We start from the raw sequence: 25,697 nt of genomic DNA, 5'->3' as shown, positions 1-25,697 counted from the left end.
CAAAAACTCTCATTGACCTTTGAAATTCAAATTTTAAGATTTTGATCCATCAAAATTTTGATAATATTTAATCTAATTATTTTATTTATTTAAAATTTATATAATAAATTTACAAAAATTAAGTTTATAATTTCTAAAAATTTACCTTTTAATTTTTTTCATGAAATACTTATTTGTCATTGATAAGAAAAGGAAGAATGTTGGTGAATCTCCGCTTAATACATTATATGGTAGACATCATGTTTAATAGGGAGCCTACTTTGCACAATTGTCTTAAGAATGCATTCAATGCCTAGAAGAGTGTTTGCTACAAAACTAAGGGCAACTTGGCAAACAATGGTCTGTACGAGGTCATTAAAGATTTTACAATTCCAAATGATAGTGCGATCATAATACATGACAATGTACAATACATAGCTCAGTACATAGAACCTAGATTAAGCTCAAAAGAAAGGAAAGATAGGTTCTTGAAGCTTGTAGATGTTGTAATAGCACTAAAAGATATAAGTTGTAACTATATTGTTAAGCCTTGTAAGAATATACATCATGGATTTTTTAACAAAGTTTATAAAGTCCAAGAAAGACTTAAGTTCTAAATCTCCTAAGGGATATGAGTATGAGATCAAGATCGGATTGAAAGATATAACAGAGAGGGAATTTATGGCACTCCCAAAAATCAATAATATTATCACTACAGAAGAGATATTATATTCAGTAAAAAGTAGTAGTACTGTTACAGTCAGAGAAATAAGCTCTGACTTCTTCATCAAGGAAAAGATATCATCAAAGACAATTTCCAAGTTCAATGCAGAGGTTGTACTTTTTCTTAAGCGAAGATATCACAAAGAAGAAGGAATGGCTTTAAGGATTAAAAGAAACAAAGAAAGAAGTACAATAAGCTATGACAAGTTCAAGATTGACTCAACAAGGATCACATCCGAAGCACATATTCATTACAAAATCAAACTTGAAGTGCTAGATGATGATTGTGAGCCTAAGCTCTTGGAACTTATATTAGAATGTATTAGACCTTCTACGGTTCTACAAATATTCAAACTAATAAACAAGTTGTAACTATATTTTACAAAAATATAAATACTTTTTTATTTTTAAAAAATCCAAATCATCTAAAATATCTCTAAATTTGTAAAGCTTTCACAAAATATATAGCCATTTAAATTACATAAAATCAATGCTTAAGCAAACTCTTTAAAGTATGTTCTCGTATCTTATTCTATAATCAACAAAAAAAAACCATGAAATTGATGTAGATATATGGTTTTGTGCCTTAGGATTTGATTTCAACCTTGATTCACAAATTTTAAATTTTTGAAGTAAGTTTTGCTAAAAAATTATTCTAATCTTACTTCTTAAAATGTTTACATTATTTTTTATTTTTAATCAATTTTTTATGTCTTATTTATGATTTTACAAAGTAAGTAAAAATATTTTTATAAAAAAATAGTATTCATACCAAATATATTTACTACCTTTCTATCTTCTATACATGTCTTTTTAAAATATAATTTGTATTTTTTTCTTTTGACTTTTAGTTGTATTACAGTACAACACTTCTTCTCTCCTCTCTTCTTTTTCCTCCAACTTCTATATAGCCATTGCAAGAATAAGTTAAGTTCTATGCAACAATAAGCACTTTATTTAGACTAAAATTAAATTTTAAAAGCAAATAAATAACATGCCTTAAAAAAAATCAACAACTTTTTGAGAGATAGTAGTGTATTATTTTTAAGCAATAATATTATTAATATTTTTTTAATCCTAAGTAAAATAAAGCTTATTTGATTTTTTTATTTTTTTAGGTTTAATCCCTTTTAATGCATATATATATCTATAACATTCAACAACTTAATACTAACAATAATTAAAAGTCTCTCATTTAAATAAGGTTGTTTTTATACTATTCAACTTTCATATTTTTTTAAATTGAAAATTAAAAAATTCACTTAATTCTTAAATTTGAGCTCTAGAATTTGCTTTAGCTATGTGATGTATCTAGAATTTAACACTTAATTGGTTATAAAAAGTTTAAAATTAAGATTTTTTTAGAATTTAATGATTACTTACTTCACTTTTAGATTGATTAGAATTCAAGATTTATATGATTAAAATTCACTTTACTCTTATAATTAAAAATTACAATTTATTTGATGTTTATAGTTTAATAAAATTAAAAAATATATTAATATTTTTTTAATATTTGAAATTTACTTCAAAATGAAGTAAAATTTATTAATTTTTTATAAAAGAATGACCTATTTTTAAGTTTTAATTAGAATTAAATTAAGATATATCTTATATTTAAATTTAATTTAGATAAAATCTAAATTGAAAATTTTATTAAAATGATTTAACATAAACTTAGTAATATTTTAATAATAAGATAATTGGTAATTATCTAATAATATAATAAAGTCTCATTAAAATTTATTACTTTATTTTATTAAAGTGCTTTTATAAATAAATATTTAAAAAAAAATTAAATGAAAGCTAATTATATTAATTATAAAATCTATTTTATGTTATAAATTTGATAAATATTTTAAATGTATAGTTTTAGATTTTAAGAACATGGTCTTAGTTATTAGATTCTTATTTCACAATTACTAGATTAATAAATAAAGACATTTTATAATTGAATTAAGTTTTTTAACTTGAATGAAAAAGATAATCTTTCTAAATAGAGTTTTTATTATATTAGTATCCATGATTAGTCAATTATAGAAAAAATATATTATATTTTTTAGATTATTAATATTTCATTTTATTTTAATTTAATTAATTTTTATTAAAAAAGATAATATCAATAATTAAAATAAAAATTATATCTAAAAGAATAGAAAGTTGTGGATTTTAAAGATAGAGACAAACATGTTATATAGATTTTATGAGATTTTTTAATGTATACTAATATTTGGATTACATTGGTTGACTTTTAAAATTTTCTATAATATATTTTAAATAAACGAGATAAAGATAATAGCTATTGATGTTATCAATATAAGATTATCATGGTAATTAAAATATAAAAATAAAATATATGGATATATATATATATATGTGTGTGTGTGTGTGTGTGTGTGTTTCTAACTTTAATATCTACAACATACATGTTTTAATTTTTGGCAAGTTTCAAGAAATTTAGAAAATTTATTTAACTTAATTTATTATTTTTATACATATTATAGCCTCAGATAATATTTTACATATAAAAAAATAAATTTTCACAACAACATGTTATTTTAGTTATTTTAATCTTTTATTAAAAAATAAATTAATGATAAATAATTAACTACAAAGTTGTATTTGATTTGTTTAAAGAAATATTTAAAATTTAATATTAATATATTTTTAATTATAAAAAATTATATATATATAATTATTTTTATAGTAAAAAATTATTGTATTTTTAATTTTTAAAAGATATATATATATATATATATATATATATATTAGTATTAAAAGAATACTTAATTTAAAATTAATATATTTTAGAAGAATTAAAAAACAATAATAGATGACTATGAGAATTTTTTTTCTATCTCCAATCAATCCATTGAAATATATTTTATTTTCAAATTTCTAGACAAAAGACTATAAAGAACACAATTTATCTATTGTTTTGAGGTATTTCAAAAATGTTTTACTATCAAGAAAACTATGTAAAGTTATTAATTAATACTATGATTATTTAAGATATGTAATAAAAAAAAATATAAGTTATTTCATGTCTTGATAATAGCGGTTATATAACAAGTGGTGTAAAAATTATAAGTTTTTAGTAATTAAGTTATACTGTAGCAAAATAATCTACTAGATTTTAATATGAATAAACTAATCTTAATTAATAAAAAAAATCTAATAGTTTTTATATAATTAGAATTATCAAATTAATATTAATTAATATATATTTATAATTTAGTAATATTATGTCTTTAATTGGTTAAATAAATTAATATAATGTAATTTAATTATAATGCTTAAATACTTTAATTTATTTAAAATAGAAATCTAAGAATTAAATTACTACCATTCTATTAAACCAAGTGATTAAAACAATTGTGTGTGTATTATCTAGATAAAAAAAAATGTTGGTTATTTTATAATAGATGTAATTTTTATTTTTTATATTTTGTAAAAATAATAATATTATGCAATCAATTATTCTAATTACTTATAAACAAGCAATAGGTGGTGGATAATGTTAAAAGAGAGATTAAAGATGTATTTAAATTTTATTCATTTCTATAAAATATTTAAATAATTTTCTTAAATAATTAGTAAATATATTTTAATAAGAAATAGATTTAAAATAGTTTTTATTACAACTAATATTAAAATTTCTATGAACCATTATTATTATATCATATATGTTTTTTAAGTTTGTATTATTAACGACTAAATAAATATGTGTTTTAAAAAAAATGTATCAAATACCTATTTTAATAAAAACTGCATTAAATCAAGATAGAAAAAAATTAATAAAAACTTTATATAAATTATACTTGGTTCTATGTTTTTACTGTTAATATAGTTTTGAATCTCCTAATTATGTTATTAAAAACTATATATATATATATATATATATATTTATCTTTAAAATTTATCTAAAAAAATTGTTGTAAACATATTCTAAAAATTCCAATAAAAATTGATATTTTAATTAATTTTTTAAAAAATCGGCTATTTTTTATTTTTTGAAACATAATATATATATGAATTTAAAAATTGATAATGAGTTTATACAAAAGTATATTTTAGCACTTCATTTTTGAATTATTTGAATACTTTAAAGTTAATTTAGGTTTTTTCCACACGATTACTAAGTTTTATAGTAAATTTTCTTATATTCCACTTCTATTTTTAAAAAAAAGGTTCAAAAAATCATATAATAAGATGTTTAATTTAAAACGTTAAAATTATAAAATTAATAAATTTTTTTAGTAGAGTGACTTGTTAAACAAAATATATCTTTTATTAAAAAAATTACATAAATAAAATTTATATATATATTTCAAAAAAATTAAACATTAATAAAAAAAATATTCGACTATAATATTTAAATCTATTATATTTAAAAGAAACCTAAGAACTCATGTCCAAAAATGATAAATTTAGTACTTAGTGAAGAAAAATCAATTTCTGAAATATTTATGAAATAAATTCAATTTATATTAGAAAAATTGTAATGCAAATATTTTTTAGAAAATAATTTATTATAATAAAATTTTTAAAATTATGGGATTTAAAAATATAAATTTATATTTATACTATTCTAGTTTTAATTTTTTGTATGCTTGGAAAAGAATAAGAATAAAAAATAAAAAATTACAAAATATTAATCAAAATTTCTTCCAATCTCAAGTTACTCAATTTGGCATTTTTTCTATGTCTTATATAGCATTGAATTACTTGTATCAATTCTTTTGTTTTTAGCACATATTACAAGTTAATAATATATAAATTCTTATAACATAATGTGATTAATTAACATTAGTGTGGTTAATAAAAAAAATTATACTAAATAGTTTAGAATATTATGAGATAAATTTTTTATTATAAAAATAAGAAATAATATTTTAAGCTTAATTTATTATAACTAATAACTTATCAATACTTGTAAAATTTATAATAATTTATTTACACTTGTAAAATTTATTTTTATTAAGAATCTATTAGTCATAATTTATTTTTATGATGTCTAAAAACTTTCAATTTAGATTTTAAATCAAATAATTCTATTTAATTAATTTAAATTTAATTTTTAAACTTAAATGGATTATATACTTAATATACCTCCATAGAATAAAATCTTTGAATATTTTTTAAAAAAATCAAAGTGACACTGTTTAATTTTTAATGTAGAACATTTAAAAAGCTTTAAAGGAATCAAATTTGTATCATAATTTATTATTATTGAAATTTTATTATATTTTAATTCGAATTATATATATATATATATACATATATATATACTTTAAATTTAATAACATATTTTTTAAACGTGGTAAAAGAAAAAGAAAAATATTATTTGCAGGCAATGAATGATCATATAGTGCTATGTTATGTATCATTTGTAACACAATATTTATTGATTTTAGGGCATCTTGGTAAGTAATAGAACTATGGAGGTATAAAATAATAAAAATTTCAAAACATGAAAATAACAAACGGTTCTTAACAATAAGTTGAAGTGCAGATAGACTCTATTATTGTAATCACATCATTTTAAACATAACAGAAATTCAATTGTAAAGCATGATTTATTCCTGATATACTGTATACACACACACACACACACACATATATATATATATATATACCAGCATGATCATGAACTTACATCAAGTCATATATATATATATACCAGCATGATCATGAACTTACATCAAGTCATATATATATATACCAGCATGATCATGAACTTACATCAAGTCATAAAGGTATATATACAAATGGATAGCAAGAATAATGAGGAAAACAAGTTGAAAAGTTGCTGCATTGTGATACATCATATGGAACAATTGACTGTGATGCATGCTATATTCTCCATCTCATGCTCCATAGATGTCAAAGCAATGTAGAGGGGAGGAGTTACCAGTGGTTCTAGATCAATGGTGTTGGATTTGAGATTGAAAAACCAAATCCAATTCTTCAGAATTTGCAATTATGTTGGAGCAAACGGACGGACCGGCGCTCCTCTCGAGCATCTTCGGGCTTAACCTTGTGCACTACAACGATTCCACAGTAAACGTGTTAAGCAGCGAATGCAGAAGAACCAACGAGCGGGAACGGAATGCGAGAGAACGAGGGGAAGGGAGCAGGGAAGGATGGCGAGGAGAGGACACCGAGAAGGCGCGGGGGAGGGGGGACCAGGGCTGCATCACGAGACTGCAGCAGCTCCATGGTGGAGCGGCGGAGGCGTTGGCGGAGGATGCGAATGAGAGGCAGGGGAGGGGGCGAGGAGGGGGAGTCTGAGGATGGTGATGATGAGCCAGTGTAGCGGGGGCAGTGCGGGGGGCAGGAGCGGAACCGGCCGCGGGGCCGCGGGGGCTTTGGCGGGGCGGGACCGGCGTCGTAGAATGGCGTGGTGAGGCGTCTGGCTATGGAGAAAGAGGGGGCGTTGCGGGGGGGCACGCGCGGGTGGTAGGATGCGGGGCCGGGCGAGGGGTCGAGGTCGGGGCTGAAGTAGGTGCCCTTGATGTAGACGGTCCAGAAGGAGTCGAAGGTTTCCGGGCCGGGCCCCTGCGCCTGGGGGTTGGTCTTGAACTGGTGCCTCTCGTCCTTGATCGCGCCTGGCCCGGGAGACATGGACTTGTGGAAAATTGTCATCCCCCCTCTCCTCTATTAATTATTTGGTTAATAATCAGTAATTCATTCAATCAATTAACCTTCTTACTGCTCCTCGTTCATCTCTGTTCCGCTCCCCCCACACCTTCTCCCACCCTCTGAACACTTGCAATATTCTGCATTTCATTAGTAAACGCAGTCTTGCTCTCTAAAGTAATATCAATCTCCATTTCACAAAATAACAAAATAAAGAAAGAAGATGAAGAAGAAGAAGAAGAAGAAAAAAAAATAATTGTGTGTATATATATATTTATATTTATATTTATATGTGTGTCAATATTGTTGTAAACATAAATTGAAAGGAGATGTTCAGATTTGATTTCTTTAGAAAATACCAAATTGCTCTCAATTAGTCAACATTCTATATGATTTTGATATTGATTTATTTTCGTTCTTATTGTGGTTCAATATTCAACACCATTTAACGTACTATTGGAAAAGAAAAAGAAAAATAAAAAATCAACCTAGCATGTATAGACATAAATAACAGCAATATAATCAAAGCAAATCCATTGCAAAATAAAATGATAAACTGAAAACTAACAAACCATTTTTTCATAAATTGTTTGAATCTGCACATGCAATTCAGTGTAGTATTCTGTATCTTTGTGGTGAATCCAGATTTTTTAATGAAAAGGTAGGTTAATAAAAAAAATGTACAATTGAACAATGAAAAGATGCACCTCCTACCAAGAGGTGGATATTTCACATAAATTTAATTTTAATTTTAATAAGACATACATGCTTCTACACAAGTATGTACACATTTATTAGTTCTAAAATACCCATTATATTATTCACGCTAAATATAAACGTAGCATTTTTGGAAAAAGTAAAAATAAATGTGCAACAAACAGCTTGTAAGAATGATATCAAATATATTCTAAAAAATTATTAAATAAAAATATTTTTAAAAGTAGAAATGTTATTTTTTATAAAATGTGTAAAATTTTAAAATTCTGTAATAATTTATTTTTATTTGAAATGTAAATCTGGGATGTGCATTTATATGTTTATTTATTTTTGCAAGATATAGATTATATTTATTATTCACACCAATATAAACTGATAAGTATAAAATGCAATTAAAAAATTTTATACTCTTAATATTTTTGTATTAATATTATCCATTTATTTATTAATCTATAAACTTTTAAACACTCTTTAATTTAGAACTTTGATGGAACCGTTTTGATATCTGATAGCTCAATTTTATTCAATTATATTCAAGTTAAAACACTCTTTAATCATAGAAATAATACGCAAACAAATATAAAATTTGAATTTAGATTAGAATTTAACAAAAACATTCATAAAATCAAAAATAACTCAAAGTCCTATATCTATTAATATAGGACTTGAATTCACCAAGAGGGTGACAGAGGTGATGATGATGATGATGATGATGATGCTTCACACCCTTCCGTTGCACACACACATGAGGACGGAGAAGGCAATGCCAACAGCCACAGCCGCGGTGCTGCATCATATCACACACACAGACAGAGCGAGACAGAGAGTATGAATCGTGTACATAGATACGGAGCACTGGGATTGGATTATGCAACATCACAAACATATACATATACACTCACACACTCACTCACTGGTCAACATCCTTTTCCCTTTCCCTTTCCATTTCCCTTGTTCCTTTCCTGGTGGGGGGGGGGGGGGGGGGGGGGGGGTTTGTCTGTCTGTCTGCAAGCAAATGACAACTCTCTTGCGTCGCATCTTTCCTCCACTCCGCTGGAGTCATCATCATCATGGAAGCCGAGGTCTATGATAATCTCAACCTGCAGGACAACTGTCTCGTCCGCTCTTGCCTCTCCAAATTCGGTACTTCATCATCGCACTATCCTCAACCGACCATCATCCCTCCCACTCATTCCTTTCCCTCCACGTTTTTATTTCCAGACCCTTACATCCACACACACCCACCCACACAGATGGTTTGCTTGAGTATGTGTTGCAGTGCTTAATAGTTTCGGCATATGTTAAGGATACTACAGGTTCTTCCAACAAACATCGTGACGCGGAGGCAGTTGTATACAGTTCTGATTGTGGCTTAAATCGACTTGGGCATTTTGGGCAGGTGCAGAGAAGGAGTACGTAAAATTCAGCGGGTATGTAGTGAAATTCTATGGTCCTTTTAGCGTGAACAAGTTTCTGCAATGGCTGAGGATGGGGACGAGAGTGCTTCTCATCACTAACGCCGCTTTGTACAACCTCAAGGGTGACAACTTCGACTGCCATCGCCGTCTCCCTCTCTCCAAAATCTCGTCGATCATCCGATGCTACCTCAGGCAACAATTTATTATCAAAGTGAAACGGGTACGTGCTCGAACCGGATAAATTGACTTATCCAAGTCAGATTTGATCACTTGCTGTGTAACCGTGTCACAAGTTCCTCGGCACTTTGGCACGAGATATAAATGATGAGATCTGAAACGGCAAAGGCTTGAATCAGAAGCATGACTTCACGAAATTATGCGTGCTACGCTGGTGCAGGAGAAAGCGCGCAGCTATTTGAGTGAGGAAGTAAGTGTGATCTGCGACAGTATCCGATTTGCTCAAGCGGTCAAGTGCCATGCAGCATGCCCAATAACATACAAGGTATACTGTTTTTCTTAAGTTTCAGAATGCACCAATTTCCTGCTTGACAACAGAAATTATTCGACAAATTACAGTGAACTTCGTTCGCAAGAATTTTGTGGATTGTAGAGTGGCAAGAAAAGTATCCACCATATGGACTTTGATTGTTATTATTATTATTCTCATTCTGGGTCTTGTAACTCCTACTTCGCCAAAATACAGGAGTGCATCGAGGGTGAGATCTACGTCGGCAACACAAGAGTACTTTAGTCAGGGTTTGAAGAGAGATTTTGGTTGTCAGTGATCCTTTTCTCATAACGGTCTGGATTGATAGTCCATCGACTATGTTGAATGAGCAAGTTGTATTTTTTTGTATTACACGTTCCATGACGCCTAAACCATGTAAGGTGTGCAGAAGAAAAAAGAGTTGAACAACTTTGTGCTGCGCATGGCGAAGCACACCCTCAATAGAATAAACGCCAAGGTACGCCAAGTCTTCTTCATGCAGCTTACCAACATGAGTTTACTTTCTGAGAGGTCTCTCTCTTGTGCTTCTGATTCCTTTAAAGATTAAGCCTCTCTATAATTAGTGTTGGGCATCACACACGATGCGAGTAATTAAACGCCTGAAATTTGAACTGTTAGGTTTTATTATTATTCTTTGTTAACGGAGATTTTTACTGCTTGTACTGGCTTCTGCTTGATCATGCTGTGAAGGGTTTCGACAACATTTCACCGTGACGCACAGCGCCTTCTAACACGCGTTCTATTTAGATTCCAAGCACCTCATCCCTACAAGATTGTGCACGGTTGACGCAGGAAGATAAGACCCGGAAAAAAATTGTCATCGATAATGTGGACGGCGTTAGCGAACGCGTTGAAACGATGGATGCTGATTCTGTCATCGCCGAGTACCTCCGAAGGTCAGCAGACCGCGCTTGTTTGCTTACGTGTGGAAGACAACGCTTGCACTCTCATTGTTTTTGCACAGACTCGAGTACATTGAGACAATATGCATTCGTCTGCAATTATTATGCATGACTCTTAATCTCCATGATAAGCTCAATTTTGGTTGTAAAATCTTGCGCGGCGTTTCGATGACCGACAACCATATCATCTCTTGACTGTAGACAACGAACTATGAAAAAGAGCAGCTGAAAGTTGGACCTGTAAGCATTTACACATTATAAAGGATGCAAGATGCGAGGGGCTCCCTGCATGCTCTAAATAGTGCTTCAATTTGTAGAATCTGGTCTGACCTACTAACATGGTTAGGGTACAGGGCCCAAGCGAAGCCAACGGAGTCGGAGTGAGCAGGAGCAAGCTTTTACACTGAGGAATAAAGTTAAGGAGAGTAGTTCGAAGGGGATCTTGGCCTGAAACATCCGACACAATCCATGGAAGTAGCTAACTAAGGGAGGGCATGAACACCCCAAGAAGCTTGGCACAGCAGCAGCAGGGTGGTGGTGAGGAATCCCCCTCCCCAGCGTGGGAGAAGCAGCGTCTCAGCGGGGGGGTCTCTCTTTCTTCTTCACTGTCTTCTTCGCTGGCTGGCTGTGGTGGAGGGATCGGGCACTAGTAATGGAGACGGCAACCCGGGCAAGATGATCTGACCCCATGGCCTTCCCAGTTAGATCCGCAGTTTGTAGCCCCCGAGTTAGTCAGTCAGTCAGTTAGTTAGTTGTGGGTCCACCCACCCACTAGGGGGGACTGCGGCGGAACGGGAATTATTGCCCGTGAATGCAAGCCAGGCCCAACCAAGCAGTCCAGAGTATGGCTGGGCGAGAGAGAGAGAGAGAGCTTTGTGGCTCTTCCCGTCCCCCTCCCCGTCCCGTCCCATGCCTCCCCCTCTCTCCCTTAGTAAGCATTTTGACTTCTTCCCTTCCCTTCTTCATCCTCATCATCCTCCCCCTTCTGCATTTGGTATGGATGATTATCATCTATGACGAAGCTTCTGTTTATTACCTGTTTTTATCCTTGTATCCACTTCTATGGTGTGTGTGTGTTCCTCACTCACTCTAAGCCACTATTTTGGATACTATAATTTTCAATTGTAGAAATCTTCTGATGAAAAACATGTAACAAAAATGATGTACTATATTTAAACACAGTTGTTTATTGGATAAATTAAGATTAAAACATAACATAATATCAAATTAAAGTGAAAAAAAACTACCACATAAATTACTTTCCAAAATGGTTTGTGATTTGTGTTTGTTCTAACTTGGCTCAAGGTTGAAATGATTCCATCACTCACGTTCAACTCATCGTTGAATTTTGTTCACACAATGTCCAAATTGTTGAAGGAAAGAACTCTTTAAGTAGTTGCTAATGGTCAATAGAGTATAAGTGTTGTTAGGGATATCCCATAAGGTTAGGTGCTAGTATATATTGCATCGGAGTACAAGGGGAGGGCTGGTCCTAGGAGATATCCCATATGGGTTGTAGCACTTGGTACCTTGGTACTAGTATATAAGGAAAGGGTTGGCATGGGAAGAATTATCTCATACCACACTCTATTTGTTAAAGTGCAACCTTGCTGGTCCTAACTAACTTGTGTGGAGTATGCTTTCTATGTTTCAACAGGTTATGGGCCCACATTCTCTTACCAAGTAAGTTGTTCTTGCATTATTTCTTTGTTGCTTGTTTTTGGTGGTTGAGATCTTATGGTAGAATATTGCTAGTGAATTGTTGAAGTCATTGCTCCTAGATTTGTGAGTGTATGAGCTTAGTGCAAGACCTTGATAGTGTCTTTGCTGAAGGAGCACTAGTATTTGAGAGTTTTATGAGAAAGTGAGTCATTTTGAGTGAAGTGACGTTAGAGAGACGTTTGAAAGTCATAAAATCACATTACAAACCATTCTCCACCATTTAGACGTAATTTGGACTCAAAATATGCAAAAAGTTGCAAAACAACGAATTCTGGGTTTGTAGTTCAGTAATCTTTAAGTAGTCATATCTTTTGCATTACAACTCCAAATCAAGAGTTTTTTGGACCTACTTGTACCTTGAGATGGCATCTTTTGAGGGTGATAGCTTAAGATTTGTTGAAAAGTTTAGAGGTGACAAATTTCACCACTGGAAGGCCAAAATGGAGCTACTTTTGGCGTCATTGGATTTTTGGGAGATAGTAGATGAGGAGGAACTTGCACCTGGGGTAGAGGCAAGCATCAAGGAGCAAAAAGACTTCAAAAGACGAGAGAAGAAGGCTTTTGGCATAATTGCCACCAATTTAGATGAAAGTAACTTTGTTCATGTCATTTCTTACAAGGGGCAGTAGATGCATGGAAGACTCTTTGCAATGTCTATGAAAGTAGGAATCTCTTCAATGTGCTATGGTCAAGGCAAAAATTCTTCACCGTGAAGATGGAAGAAGGTGAAGATCTCATGGCTCATGTGAATAAGGTAAAAGTACTTGCAAACCAACTTATTGTTGTTGACAAGCCTTTACTTGAAGAAGATGTTGTGATGACATTGCTCTCAAGCCTTCCGGACTCCTATTCCTCCCTCATTGTGGCATTGGAGTCCATTTCAAGGAAAGACCTCACTTTGGACTATGTTACGACAAGACTAGCCCATGAAGTGACCAAAAGAAAGCAAAAGGAGTCTATTGGGGAGCAATCAGCACTATTTACAAGACCAAGTAAGGCAAGTGCTCCTTTTCAACGTTATCCTCCTAAAACTTGTTACATTTGTGGAAAACCACGCCATTTTGCTAGAAATTGTTTCAAGGCAAAGAAAGGAGAAAGAGAGAATGCCAACAATGTTTTTCATGACCATGGAGGTGAAGACTTTGCATTCATGGCAAAACAAACTCCTTCCATGCTTGATATGAGCAAAGGGATTGTGGATTCCGGATGTACCAAACACATGACTCCATACAAGTGTTCATTTAACACTTATCAACTAATTCCAGCAACCAAGATTTGGTTAGGTGATAATGATATGGTACAAGCCATTGGAATGGGTACCATTGTAGTGGAGGTGGTGGTGAAGGGCATAAGCAAGAGAATCACTCTCAGGGATGTGTTACATGTGCCAAAGATGAAGAAGAACCTCCTTTCGGTGAGTAAACTTGTAACTCATGGATGCAAAGTGCAATTTAACATGAATGGATGTTTTGTGAGAACCATGGAAGGCAAAGAAGTAGCAAAAGGGACTAGGGATGGCAATCTCTATATTATCAATTGTAAGAGGATCAATGGAGTGGAGGTTGCTGCCTTTGCTGAATTTCCATCAAATGAAGACAAGGTGGGTATTTGGCATCAAAGACTTGGGCATTTGAATGCCAAAAGCATGAAGGAGCTTCAATCCATAGTAAGTGGCTTAGACCTTGGCCATTCTACCATGAATCTTACTTGTGAGGGATGCATTCAAGGTAAACAACATAGGACACCATTTCCTAGTGGAGTTGCAACAAGAGCAAGTCAATTGCTGGAGCTTGTGCATTCGGATGTTTGTGGACCCATGAGGACACCATCTATGAGTGGAGCAAGGTATTTTGTCACATTTATTGATGGCTTCTCAAGGAAGGTATGGATTTACATCATCAAGGCCAAGAGTGAGTGTTTTGTCAAGTTTAAGGAGTGGAAAGCACTTGTGGAGAAGCAATGTGAGCACAAGATTAAGGTGCTGCGATCGGACAATGGAGGTGAGTATTTGTCCAAACACTTTGATGAATTATTGAAGCATGAAGGCATTGCAAGACAAACCTCTACTCTCTACACTCCACAACAAAATGGAGTTGCTGAAAGAGTAAATCGCACTATTGTGGAGATGGCAAGGAGTATGATTCATGCTCAAAAACTTGGGTATGAGTATTGGACGAAAGCTGTGGTAAATGCCGTGTATACAAGAAATAGGTGTCCCACAAGTGCACTTGAAGGAATGACTCCCCAAGAAGCTTGGACTGGTAACAAACCTTGCATATCCCACATGAGGATTTTTGGGTGCATTGCATATGTCAAGGTTCCAGATAGTATGAGAGGCAAACTTGATGCAAAGGACACAAGATGTGTATTCATTGGTTATTGTGAAGGCACCAACGCATATAGGCTCATGTGTTTAGATACCAAAAAGATCATCAAAAGTCGTGATGTAGAGTTCTTAGAGCATAAGAGTAGTAGTGAAAAGTGGGAGATGTGTCCAAGTGGGAGTAGTGGTGTGTTTGTGGACACATCTTCAATTCCAACAAACAAACAAGAAGATGAAGAAGAGCATTCTCAAAGTGAAGAAGGAGAAGAAGATGCCATGATAGAAGAGTCCAATACTATGAAGACTTCAATTCCAGCAAGATACAACAAGGATAATGAAGAGAATGAAGATGAAGAATACCAACCAATGAGTAAGAGAAAGAACTCCATGAGCCATACAAGCCAGCAAGAGGTGCATGAAAGCTCATCCTCCTTGCATGAAAGAAGATATCCAACACGTGAGAGAAGACCACAAGGTGAATGGTGGAAGAACCACATCTTTCCACAAGTAAGTGAAGACCATGCCAATGTTGCTCTTCTTGATGATCCATTGACTTTATGTGATGCAATGAAGTGGGAGATTGCCATGCAAGAAGAATACAAATCTCTTATGGACAATGAGACATGGGAGTTGACTCCACTTCCACCAAATCGATCAGCAATTGGATGTAAGTGGGTGTTTAGAACCAAGAGAGATGCTATGGGCAATGTTATGAGGTACAAGGCAAGATTGGTTGCCAAAGGCTACTCACAAGTTGCTGGAGTGGACTTTAATGAGACATTTGCACCCGTGGCCAAGTTCACCACCATTAGAACCATAGTAGTAATTGGAGCATCAATGGATCTTGAGATGCATCAAATGGACGTCAAGACAGCATTCTTGAATGGAGAATTGGAAGAAGACATCTACATGGAGCAACCTCAAGGATTTATTGAACAAGACAAACACCACCTTGTTTGCAAGTTGAGGAAGTCATTGTATGGACTCAAGCAATCACCAAGAGCATGGTACCAACGCATTGACTCGTTCTTTGTAAAGGAAGGTTTTGTAAGGAGTGAAGCTGACCATTCTTTGTATGTATTGCAAGCCAAGGACTTCTTGCTGGTTGTGATCCTCTATGTAGATGATTTAATCATCTTAAGCAACACCATGGTAAGATTGGATTGGTTGAAGAAGAAATTGGAGGGAGGGTTTGAGATGAGTGATTTGAAAGAGCTCCATTATTGTTTGGGTGTGGAATTCACAAGAAGTAGAGAATCAAAGACCATCACATTGAGCCAAAGCAAGTACATTGAAGAAGTGTTGAAACGATTCAATATGGGAGATTGCAAGCCCATTGGAACTCCTTTGGAGGCCAACTTGAAGTTGATGAAGCTCACGGATGAGGAGTATGCTGAAGTTGAGCATCAAATGCAAGGCATACCATACAAGGCAGCAGTAGGCTCACTCATGTATGCAATGGTAGGTACAAGGATGGATCTTGCATTTGCGGTAAGTGTTGTAAGCCAATACATGGCAAAACCAGGTCCTATGCATTGGGCAACCATCAAGAGAATCATGAGGTACTTGAAAGGCTCTTTGAACGTGAAAATATGTCTTGGAAGAGTTAATATTGCATTACATGGATATTGTGATGCGGATTGGGCTGGAGATGCAAACGATAGAAGATCAACAACGGGCTATGTATTCTTTGTTGGAGTGGGAGCCATATCTTGGAATTGCAAGAGACAACCAACCATTGCAAGGTCCATAATGGAGGCGGAGTACATGGCAGCAAGTCATGGAGCAATGGAGGCAATTTGGTTGAGGTTGTTATTGGAAGATATTGGACTTGTGCAATTGGAGGCCACTCCATTGAGGTGTGACAATCAAGGATGTCTTGCTTTTGCATAGAATCCAAAGCATCATGCAAGAACCAAGCACATTGATATTCAACACCATTTCATAAGAGAGAAGATAGAAATGGGGGTTATTGATATGATGTATTGTGAAACCAAAGACATGTTGGCTGATTTATTGACAAAAGCCTTAGTTAGAGAAAGACACAACAAGTTGAGTAAGGCATTAGGATTGATAGGTAATTGACCAATAGCAAAGTGGGAGTGTTGAAGGAAAGAACTCTTTAAGTAGTTGCTAATGGTCAATAGAGTATAAGTGTTGTTAGGGATATCCCATAAGGTTAGGTGCTAGTATATAGTGCATCAGAGTACAAGGGGAGGGCTGGTCTTAGGAGATATCCCATATGGGTTATAGCACTTGGTACCTTGATACTAGTATATAAGGAAAGGGTTGGCATGGGAAGAATTATCTCATACCACACTCTATTTGTTAAAGTGCAACCTTGCTGGTCCTAACTTACTTGTGTGGAGTATGCTTTCTATGTTTCAACACAAATTATGCATGTCAAGCGGCAGAATTTCCTAACGCATGAATCTTAGATCAACTTTTTCTTGTTCATGCAATAATTCATTCTATGGTTTTAATCAAGTAAAAGACTTAGGCTCTTCTACGAGCTTTTGATTAATTTAAAACATATTAGTTCCTAACTTTTTGTACCAGAACAACTAAATTATCCCATTATATTTTGTAAAGTTAACTTGCAGATCCAGCTGAAATTTGATAATTTCAAACATTTAACGTTTACTGAATGTATTAGTTAAATGTAGATTAAAAAAAATAATAATAATAAAAATAAAAACTGATTAATGAAAAATGATGAAATAAAAGTATTTATTCTTTATAATTAAAAAATGAATAATCAATTGATCTGATGAATAATATTTCTTGATAATTTTTTAAAAAAAATTACCAACCTTTTAATATATGTATCTATATATATATATATATATATATATATGATAGAATTATGCCTATCTAGTGAAGCCAAAATTAGTAATAATAATGATGTCGACTTCACAAAAACTTGAGAATGTACTATCCATTTATTTGTGGAAGAATTTGATCTTATCTTGAGTTAAATTTACAATCCAAAAATAATGCATGTTATGTTTAAAAATCTGAGTAAGCTTCCAATTAAACTAAATATCTCTTATTAAGCTTTAAAAAATCCTAAAAAAATCTTGATATACTTTAATTAACTCCATAACAATCCAAATTAAATTTTAAAGAAATTCTAATCATTCTTTTAGAAATCCTAAAGAAATCTCAAAGAAATTATAAGAAAACTTTTTAAAATCATGATAAAATTCTAATAAATTCTAAATAAATCTTAATTAAATCTTAATCAAATCTTAATTAAAATTTTTAAAAACCATAAAAAAAAACTAATTAAATTTTGATGCTAGCATTAGTTACTACCACTTACAATTTAACCTTAATTAATTGCTAATGATTAAAAGACAACAAAGGCTTAAATCAACTTATTAAGATGGCAAGTAATTTAAGAAGAATTTAAGGTTTTTTGGATGAAGGAAAGTAAGATGAAAATGATTATAGATGAGATTCATTTATATCCAATGTAATTTCTCTCCTATAAGTAAAAAGTGTTGAAAGTGAGAGTTATTTTACTCCAAACTTTTCTTTATGTGCAACCTTGCTAATACTAAGTGTTAAGACTTCTTACTTCACTTTTTATTAATAACATCTTTATCAACTTTTGTTTCAAGTAAAATTTATAATATGTAAGTTTTGATTTAAAAAAATATATATTTAGATATTTTGATCTTTACTTTTTTATATTATTATTATTTTTTTAAAATATTACAATGTTGAATAAAACAGATTGTACATTTTTAGTAATGTTATTACTATGATGTTTGAAGAAACCAATTTTTGAAATGCCATATCTACAATATTATATGAAATAGTGCTTAAAATAAATCATATACTATGTCATTAGATGTTTTCTTAAAAGAAATTCAACTAACCACTGATTGATACCATTAGACAAACTAAGAGCACATTGTATAATATGAGTGATGGGCTTGTGAGAAAACATTCACGGGATTCAAAAGACAATAAGTTTCAAGCTACAAACAAAGGCAGTGAATACGAAGAAAAGAGAGAGAGAGAGAGAGGACCGAAGAAAGAAGAAAGAAGAAGAGCAAAGGAGGGAGAGAAATCCGACTCACTCACTCACCAACTAACTAAGTCCAGGCTCTCCTGCCCATGTGTGTCTCCTGCCCATGTCTCTTATCATCTGCAAGCTGTGATGCAATGCAATGCCACTCTATGCTCCATGCCCCATGCCCATGCTCTTCCTTCCTTCCTTCCTTCCTTCCTTCCCTCCCTCCCTCTTCTTGCAGCAGCGTCGGCGCACGGGCTCACCGCCTCGTGTCCTCCTCCACTGGACACCATGAACTCATGCTGCAGCACCAGCAGAACACCAGGATCCTGCAGCAGGTTTTTACGATGGCGCGGAGGGAAGGATGGAAAAGCGAGGTGTAGAATCGTGTAACTTATTCTTCATTTGGGAATATCCAAGCCTGACCTGTCACTCTTCCACGCTCCCCACATGCGGGGGAGGATAAGAGGATCTGAATCCACACGACGAAGGCGGGGGCGCAGACAAGCTGCCGACGCATCCATGCCATGGAAAAAGCCCCGCCACCTGCATCGCTTGGGAGGCAGGGAGTAAGCGACGACCTAGGATGCGGGGAGATGATATTGGGGAGCTGGGGGGAGAGTCAGAGGTCAGGGAATTGACCGCCAGGTGCATGATTCTACTAAGAGTGTGTGAGAAGAAAGCATGCGGTCACGTTTGAGGGTGCATCTTGTACACCTGTTGTTGTTTCAGCGTCATCCTCTTGTTGTCCCCTCCTCCAGTAAAGCACACAGGGTGTGGGTCATTTCGGAAGAACTTCTTCGAGCTTTCAGAGCCTCCCCTCATGGTCATTTCTGCCAGCGTGTCCCCCTCCCGATAGTCGAGCCTTGTCAGGCTCGAGTCATGCCAGGACAATGTGACTGGGAGACCATTTTTACTTTCCGCCGTGCCATTAATGACTACTTGGCTCTTAATTTTTTGCTTTTCTTTCACGCCTTCTGGGCCCTATACATGTCCGTCGCCTGGCCACCCCGACGAAGGTTGCTTCCTCACTTTACCTGCGCCACGATCCTATGTTGGTCGTAGCCATTGGATGTTGGTCGTGTTGTGGTGCTGCCGCTTCCATCATTTCGGATGCATCTTCAAGGCTACTGGAGTTGTCGATTTGTCGCTGGCTGGTAGGTTGTCTTCTCGGATGCGAATGGCGGATCGATTTCATGGTGACGTGTTGGTAAGCTTCGAGGTTTCTTGCGTGTAGGAGCGTGGATATGATTCTAGTTGAGGGGCTACTTGGGTTAGAGTGGGTTTTCTGAGATTGTTCGTAGTGCGTACGTTTATGATTGCAGGGATTGAGTGCTCTGCGGATTTGGTAGTGTGATTTGGTGTCGATGTGGTGAGTTTCTAGTATTTGCGTTTTGGTTCCGTCGGAAGTTGGTGGGACCGAGATTGGAGTTCGAAGTTTACGTAGGTATTAGCGCGTCTCTGTGACGAGGGCCGGAATTGAGGCTTCCTTGCGGTTTCTGCAGTTGTCTGCGCTCTTCTCCTTTGTCTGTGGGTGTGTCCCTACCTGGTAATGTGGTGGTGTTTTGGTTGACGAAAGATCTTGCTTTTTTCATTTATATTTTTAATGCACCCATCCTCAGCGTTCTAGTGCTCACCGTCTTGTGCGTCAGGACGTGTTGTTGTGCAAGAATAGTTGTAAGAGGTTGTACCTCTGTGACGGTATCTTACTTGGCGCTAATGTTCTTAAAAGTTAGCTTACTAACATTTTGTGAACAGGACTACTGACCTGGCCTTCTCAAGCAAGGGCGCGCATTTGTTGTGTTCTTTGGTTTTTGAACACTCTATATTATAGCGTTGCTGCCAGCTTCGTACTTTGAGGTAACCTTCGTACTCAACTACGTAGTGCTATGCCTCTGACATTTGTGTACAATTAAGTTATTTTGTTGCTTTTAACCTGTGAGACTAGAGCTTGTGGCTGTTACTCTAGAGACTGCTCTCTAATCGACGCTTCTCCACTCTTACAGAAAAATTGATTTTGCTTTCACAATGTCATACACGTGCTTTTTGACTTACACGACGTCGTCTTTGTTTACGAATAGAGACATTTGTTGATGTTGGAGCAAATTTGCAACATTAAATAGAGTCACACATGTCTGTCAACTCTTTCGAAATTCCGTTCCTTTTATCACAAATAGGGTTGCAGATAAATGAATATGTACATGAACCGAGTGGTGACGTTTGAATTGATACGTTGTTCTCTTTCAAACGAGAAATTGAGAAAGAGACCGGGAATTAATTGGGTGTCACAGCTCTGGGTTTAACATTTGCCATTGTTGTCGAGTTGCAGTTGAGGTTGAGGCGAGAAAATATAGATCTCTACTTGCAGAAAGTTAATCCATCGCGACATGGCAACTTTGAGATGTGTCTTTCGATTACAGCCTGGTGCAGATGAGCTTAGCCAAGGTTTAGGGTTGCCTCAGACAGTAACTGCAACTTCGAGGAGAATGGATGGTTCCAGTTCTTTACCATCGGCGACTTTCACTGTATTTAAATTCCCTCCTGTCTGCCCCATCCTACAATCATCGGATTCGACTCTTCGTTTTAGAACCATAAATTCATCAGCTACTCTCCAAAGCTCCTTCAACCCCTGTCTAGAATTCTTGAGGTTTGGAGCTAGTTCAAGGAGGTTGTGGAAGGTGGAACATGGACTTGGGCGCGTACAGTCCCTGGGAGCCACAGAGGAGGCGCACATGCCATTTGAGCAAGATAGGAGGTCATTGGAAATAACATATTTTACTGAAATTAGCCCTTCATCGTCATCTCCTTCACGTAGCAAGGATAGAGCAGATGATTTATCTTTGAATAATCCTCTGCTCCGACAGCACCGTCTAGGATGTGGCTGGTTGGGCGTCGTGTTGGAATGGGAGGGTGTAATCGTCGAAGATGACTCCGAGCTGGAAAGGAGAGCTTGGGCCGCCCTTGCTGAAGAAGAAGGAAAGAGACCACCACCGACTTTCGTCCTTAAAAGAGCAGAAGGCATGAAAAACGAGCAGGCTATCTCGGAAGTTCTGTGCTGGAGTAGAGACATCCTTCAAATGAAGCGCCTGGCCATCAGAAAGGAGGACCTGTACGAAAAGATGCAAGGCGGTTTGTACAGGTTACGGCCAGGATCTCGTGAATTTGTACAGATACTCAAGAAACACGAAATCCCTATTGCGGTGGCATCCACGAGACCTAGGAGGTATCTGGAGAGAGCTATTGAAGCAGTTGGCATGGAGGGTTTTTTCAGTGTTGTTCTTGCCGCTGAAGATGTCTACAGGGGTAAACCAGACCCTGAGATGTTCATGTATGCGGCAGAGAGGCTTGGCTTTATTCCTGAGCGTTGCATTGTATTCGGAAACTCCAACTGCAGCGTCGAGGCAGCCCATGATGGGTGCATGAAGTGCGTGGCTGTTGCAGGAAAACACCCTGTATACGAATTAAGTGCTGGAGACTTGGTTGTTCGCAGACTCGACGATTTGTCTGTGGTTGATCTGAAGAATCTCTCGGATCTTGACTCTCCAGAGTTCCAGATCCCGGAACCGCGGTTGGAAATGGAGGTCGAAGTGGAACAAATTCTTCCCCAGGTCACTACTAGGGATTGGTAGTCGCAAGTTCCTATTAGGTGTATTTCTATCAAAAATTTGTACAGCATATTCTTCTGATTCTAGTAATAAAGCTCATTCTTGTAAATTGTAAACAGATGTGCATCTTGCACTGGGAAGTGTAAGGAGCTGTTAAGTTCCTCCTCTGCTAGCTTTGTACCAATATAGCTGTAAATTAATAATTCATTACAGTAAAACAAATTACTTGTGCCCAAATTGTTGACTGACTCAAGTTTCATTTCATTTTATTTTATTTTTGTTTCATAATTCTCATAATAATTTGAGCTTAACATTAAGCCAATTATTTATTTTGAGGGGAAAGTTTTTCTTTACCAATGTTTTGATCAACAAAATTTAGATGATCTAGCAATACCAACTACATGTGAGCAAAGTATTAATGTCATTTGAGGTAGGAATCTTTACATCAAGCCTTAAAGCTACGACATAATTTATTGCTTTAATATCCATGCTTTTAGAACAGAGAAAGAACTAGATCACCAAATATCTTATTCAAAAACATTTAATAATTTGGGTAAATTTTTTACTTCACGCCTTCTAAAATTGCAATAGACAAGAAAACCTTTTCTTGTACATATTAAGTATCAAAGAACCTCTACTAAATAATAGTTGTATTTTTAATCAAATGTCTCATTCTTTGTCTAAAATCTTTTTCAACCATCCAATTTTTTTTTCTTTGTTTTTGTAATATAATTATATTTCAAAAAATAATATTATTTATTGTTCTTTTGTAAAACAGATCAATATGATATTAAGGATAGTGACATGGTCTATTAAAAAAAATTGGGCTAGAATTATAGATAAGACATTTTCTTTCTAAAATGTCTCAAGTAAAATATCTTCTAAGAAATTATGTAATAATTATTTTTAAAAATAAAATCCAAATGATTAAAATTATATATATATATATATATATATATATCCATTTTATTCTAAAAAACATATAATTTATTTCACTCCTCAAATTCCTTGAGGAGTATAAAACCATACTTTCACATACAGAGAAAAAAGTTGGCTTACAATAGCATTAACAATGAATGTAAAGAGATATAAAAAGTTGGAACCTCTTAACATTGGTAGTGCAATGAAGTTACACTGCTTTAATAAGAAGTCTAAAACAGATTTGGGATTTTATTATCAAAATAATAAAAATACATGCATGAATAAGCTCCTAGTTTGCACATGACTAGAACATCTTGAAAAAAAACAGAAGCTAAGGACTGCAAGATTTTGCTCCTCCTTGATAATGCACCATCCTATGGATAAATTAATTTAGATCTTGAGAATATTGAGATGGCATTTCTTTCTCTCATTACAATGCTAAAACTACAACCAATGGATACTGACATAATTTTTGATTTTAAGCGATATTATTGATGCTTTTATTTACAAAACGTAATTAATAAAGATGACTATTTACAAGGTTGATATTTACAAGGTTATTTAGCTAATGCCAATGCATTGTGTCAAAGTCACTTGGATTGCTATGGGTGCATTAATAATTGCCAATTGGTTTTAACATTGAAGGATGTTTATTTGTTGCTCCCAATAAATTTGGCATGACAAGGATGGAGATATAATCAGCAATGAGTTTGTAGATAACATGTAAAGACTATTAAATTGCATATAAATATTACATTACCACCATAGAACAAACTTTGTGGAGGCAAATAATATCATATTATAGAAGTTATCAAGCTATTAAATATTGAATCCTAGAAAGATTAAATTATATATATATATATATATATCTAAAAGAACTAATAGCAAATATGTACTTTACTTTATTTAAGATACATTGTATAATATTAGTATCTTTTCTATTACCTTAAGCTAAGATATCAAAGACATGAATTCCAAAAAATTGTTTAAAAAAACCATAATAATACACAATTAAGAAAGAAGACTGAAAAAAAAAAGTACAAGTGTAAGAAAATAAGTTACTAGATTGATTATAGTTGAATCCAAAAAATTCAAGAGTATTGAATTAAGTCTGGAGTACATGAAAGGAGTTGACAAGATTAAGAATTTTTTTAAACTTACTTTTATAAATATTAACTTACAAGAAGTCTAAATAAAAGTTTTTTCAAAAAAAGAAAACAAAGAGGCATATAAGCAAAGTATTGAAGTTGCAAGATACTTTGTTAGTAGCTTTTAAGAAGTAGGAAAATTTTAATGAAAACTTTTATAATTACATAGTATATTTATGGATCTTACATGTATTTGATTAAAAAATAAAAAAATAAAAAATGATGATTTTTAAAAAAAGATATCATAACTTAATCTATTTCTATCTATTTAAATTTATTTAAATAAAATTTAAATATATATATATATATATATATATATATACATTATAAGATATTTAGAATAATATTTCTATTGATATCAATATTTTATAATTATTTTGATAATTTTTTAATACAAAATCAGATATAAATGATTTATATATAATAATATTAAAAATTACCTTGAACCAATTAGACTATAATTTATGCTTCTTAAAAATTTATATTATATCTTCATTAACTAAAAAAAAACAACAGGTTCTAACTAGTATATTAATTTTATCAAATTAAATAATTTAAATGTAATTTTATATTCACATACTTAAATTTAATTACAAAATACTAATAGATGAACTTTAATTTAAAATAAAAATCTATAGAAAAAAATTCATCATTGTAAAAAGAAATATTAATTCACTATATATATATATATATATATATATATATGCACATATATGTAAAAAAATGTTAAAATGACCCACTAATGTACTAAATTGACCCACATTATTATAACCATCATTAGAAAAAATGGATCATCACCCATAACCATCATTGCAATCCCCTCATCCTCTCTTCCATTTGTTCCTATCTTTCATCTCAACTCCTCTTGTTCTCTACAATAGGGTGGGTCAATTCAGTAAATCAGTGGGTTATTTTAACATTTTCTTAGGAAAATTGATACAACAAATATAGTCTATTCTTTTAAAAAAATAAAAGTTATTATATAAAATTAATATTTAAAATATTAATATATTATTTATTATTTTACATAATTAATATATTTATTATAATAATAAAACTTTCAAA

The 25,697-nt window shown here is 33.4% G+C and overlaps 3 protein-coding genes across 13 annotated transcripts; 2 read left to right on the top strand and 1 right to left on the bottom strand.

Moving 5' to 3' along the window:
* Positions 1-5,965: 5,965 nt before the first annotated feature.
* On the bottom strand, positions 5,966-8,221 carry LOC112288476 (uncharacterized). Of its 4 annotated transcripts, none has more exons than XM_073537139.2 (3): positions 7,917-8,221; positions 6,867-7,484; positions 5,966-6,749 (listed from the first exon to the last, which is right to left on the bottom strand). In XM_073537139.2, the coding sequence occupies exons 2-3, from the start codon at positions 7,348-7,350 to the stop codon at positions 6,673-6,675; spliced, it is 561 nt and encodes a 186-aa protein (XP_073393240.1). In that variant the 5' UTR covers positions 7,351-7,484; positions 7,917-8,221; the 3' UTR covers positions 5,966-6,672. The 4 variants fall into 4 exon arrangements, with proteins under 4 accessions (XP_073393240.1, XP_073393238.1, XP_073393239.1 ...); XM_073537137.2 differs by having other exon boundaries at positions 6,867-7,466; positions 7,917-8,220; XM_073537138.2 differs by lacking the exon at positions 7,917-8,221 and adding an exon at positions 7,704-7,897 and having other exon boundaries at positions 6,867-7,466.
* Positions 8,222-8,900: 679 nt separating this feature from the next.
* LOC112288431 (uncharacterized) lies at positions 8,901-11,942 on the top strand. 3 transcript variants are annotated; one of them, XM_024532585.3, is made up of 6 exons: positions 8,911-9,204; positions 9,461-9,699; positions 9,877-9,981; positions 10,376-10,444; positions 10,780-10,883; positions 11,236-11,942. In XM_024532585.3, exons 1-6 carry the CDS (start codon positions 9,132-9,134, stop codon positions 11,294-11,296), a joined length of 651 nt encoding a protein of 216 aa, XP_024388353.1. In that variant the 5' UTR covers positions 8,911-9,131; the 3' UTR covers positions 11,297-11,942. The 3 variants fall into 3 exon arrangements, with proteins under 3 accessions (XP_090110423.1, XP_024388353.1, XP_024388354.1); XM_024532586.3 differs by having other exon boundaries at positions 8,958-9,204; positions 11,243-11,942; XM_090254297.1 differs by lacking the exon at positions 11,236-11,942 and having other exon boundaries at positions 8,901-9,204; positions 10,678-10,788.
* A 7,534-nt stretch (positions 11,943-19,476) lies between these two features.
* On the top strand, positions 19,477-22,679 carry LOC112288865 (5-amino-6-(5-phospho-D-ribitylamino)uracil phosphatase, chloroplastic). 6 transcript variants are annotated; one of them, XM_024533547.3, is made up of 3 exons: positions 19,477-19,606; positions 20,717-20,818; positions 21,288-22,679. In XM_024533547.3, the coding sequence occupies exon 3, from the start codon at positions 21,346-21,348 to the stop codon at positions 22,585-22,587; it is 1,242 nt and encodes a 413-aa protein (XP_024389315.1). In that variant the 5' UTR covers positions 19,477-19,606; positions 20,717-20,818; positions 21,288-21,345; the 3' UTR covers positions 22,588-22,679. The 6 variants fall into 6 exon arrangements, with proteins under 6 accessions (XP_024389315.1, XP_024389314.1, XP_024389310.1 ...); XM_024533546.3 differs by lacking the exon at positions 19,477-19,606 and adding an exon at positions 19,986-20,115; XM_024533542.3 differs by lacking the exon at positions 19,477-19,606 and adding an exon at positions 19,986-20,168.
* The last annotated feature ends 3,018 nt before the right edge of the window (positions 22,680-25,697 follow it).

Source organism: Physcomitrium patens, chromosome 11 (assembly GCF_059467195.1).
Source record: "Physcomitrium patens ecotype Gransden chromosome 11, ASM5946719v1, whole genome shotgun sequence".
Classification (NCBI taxonomy): Eukaryota; Viridiplantae; Streptophyta; class Bryopsida; order Funariales; family Funariaceae; genus Physcomitrium; species Physcomitrium patens.
The sequence above is the reverse complement of the archived record's forward strand: the minus strand, read 5'-3'. Positions and strand labels throughout refer to the sequence as shown.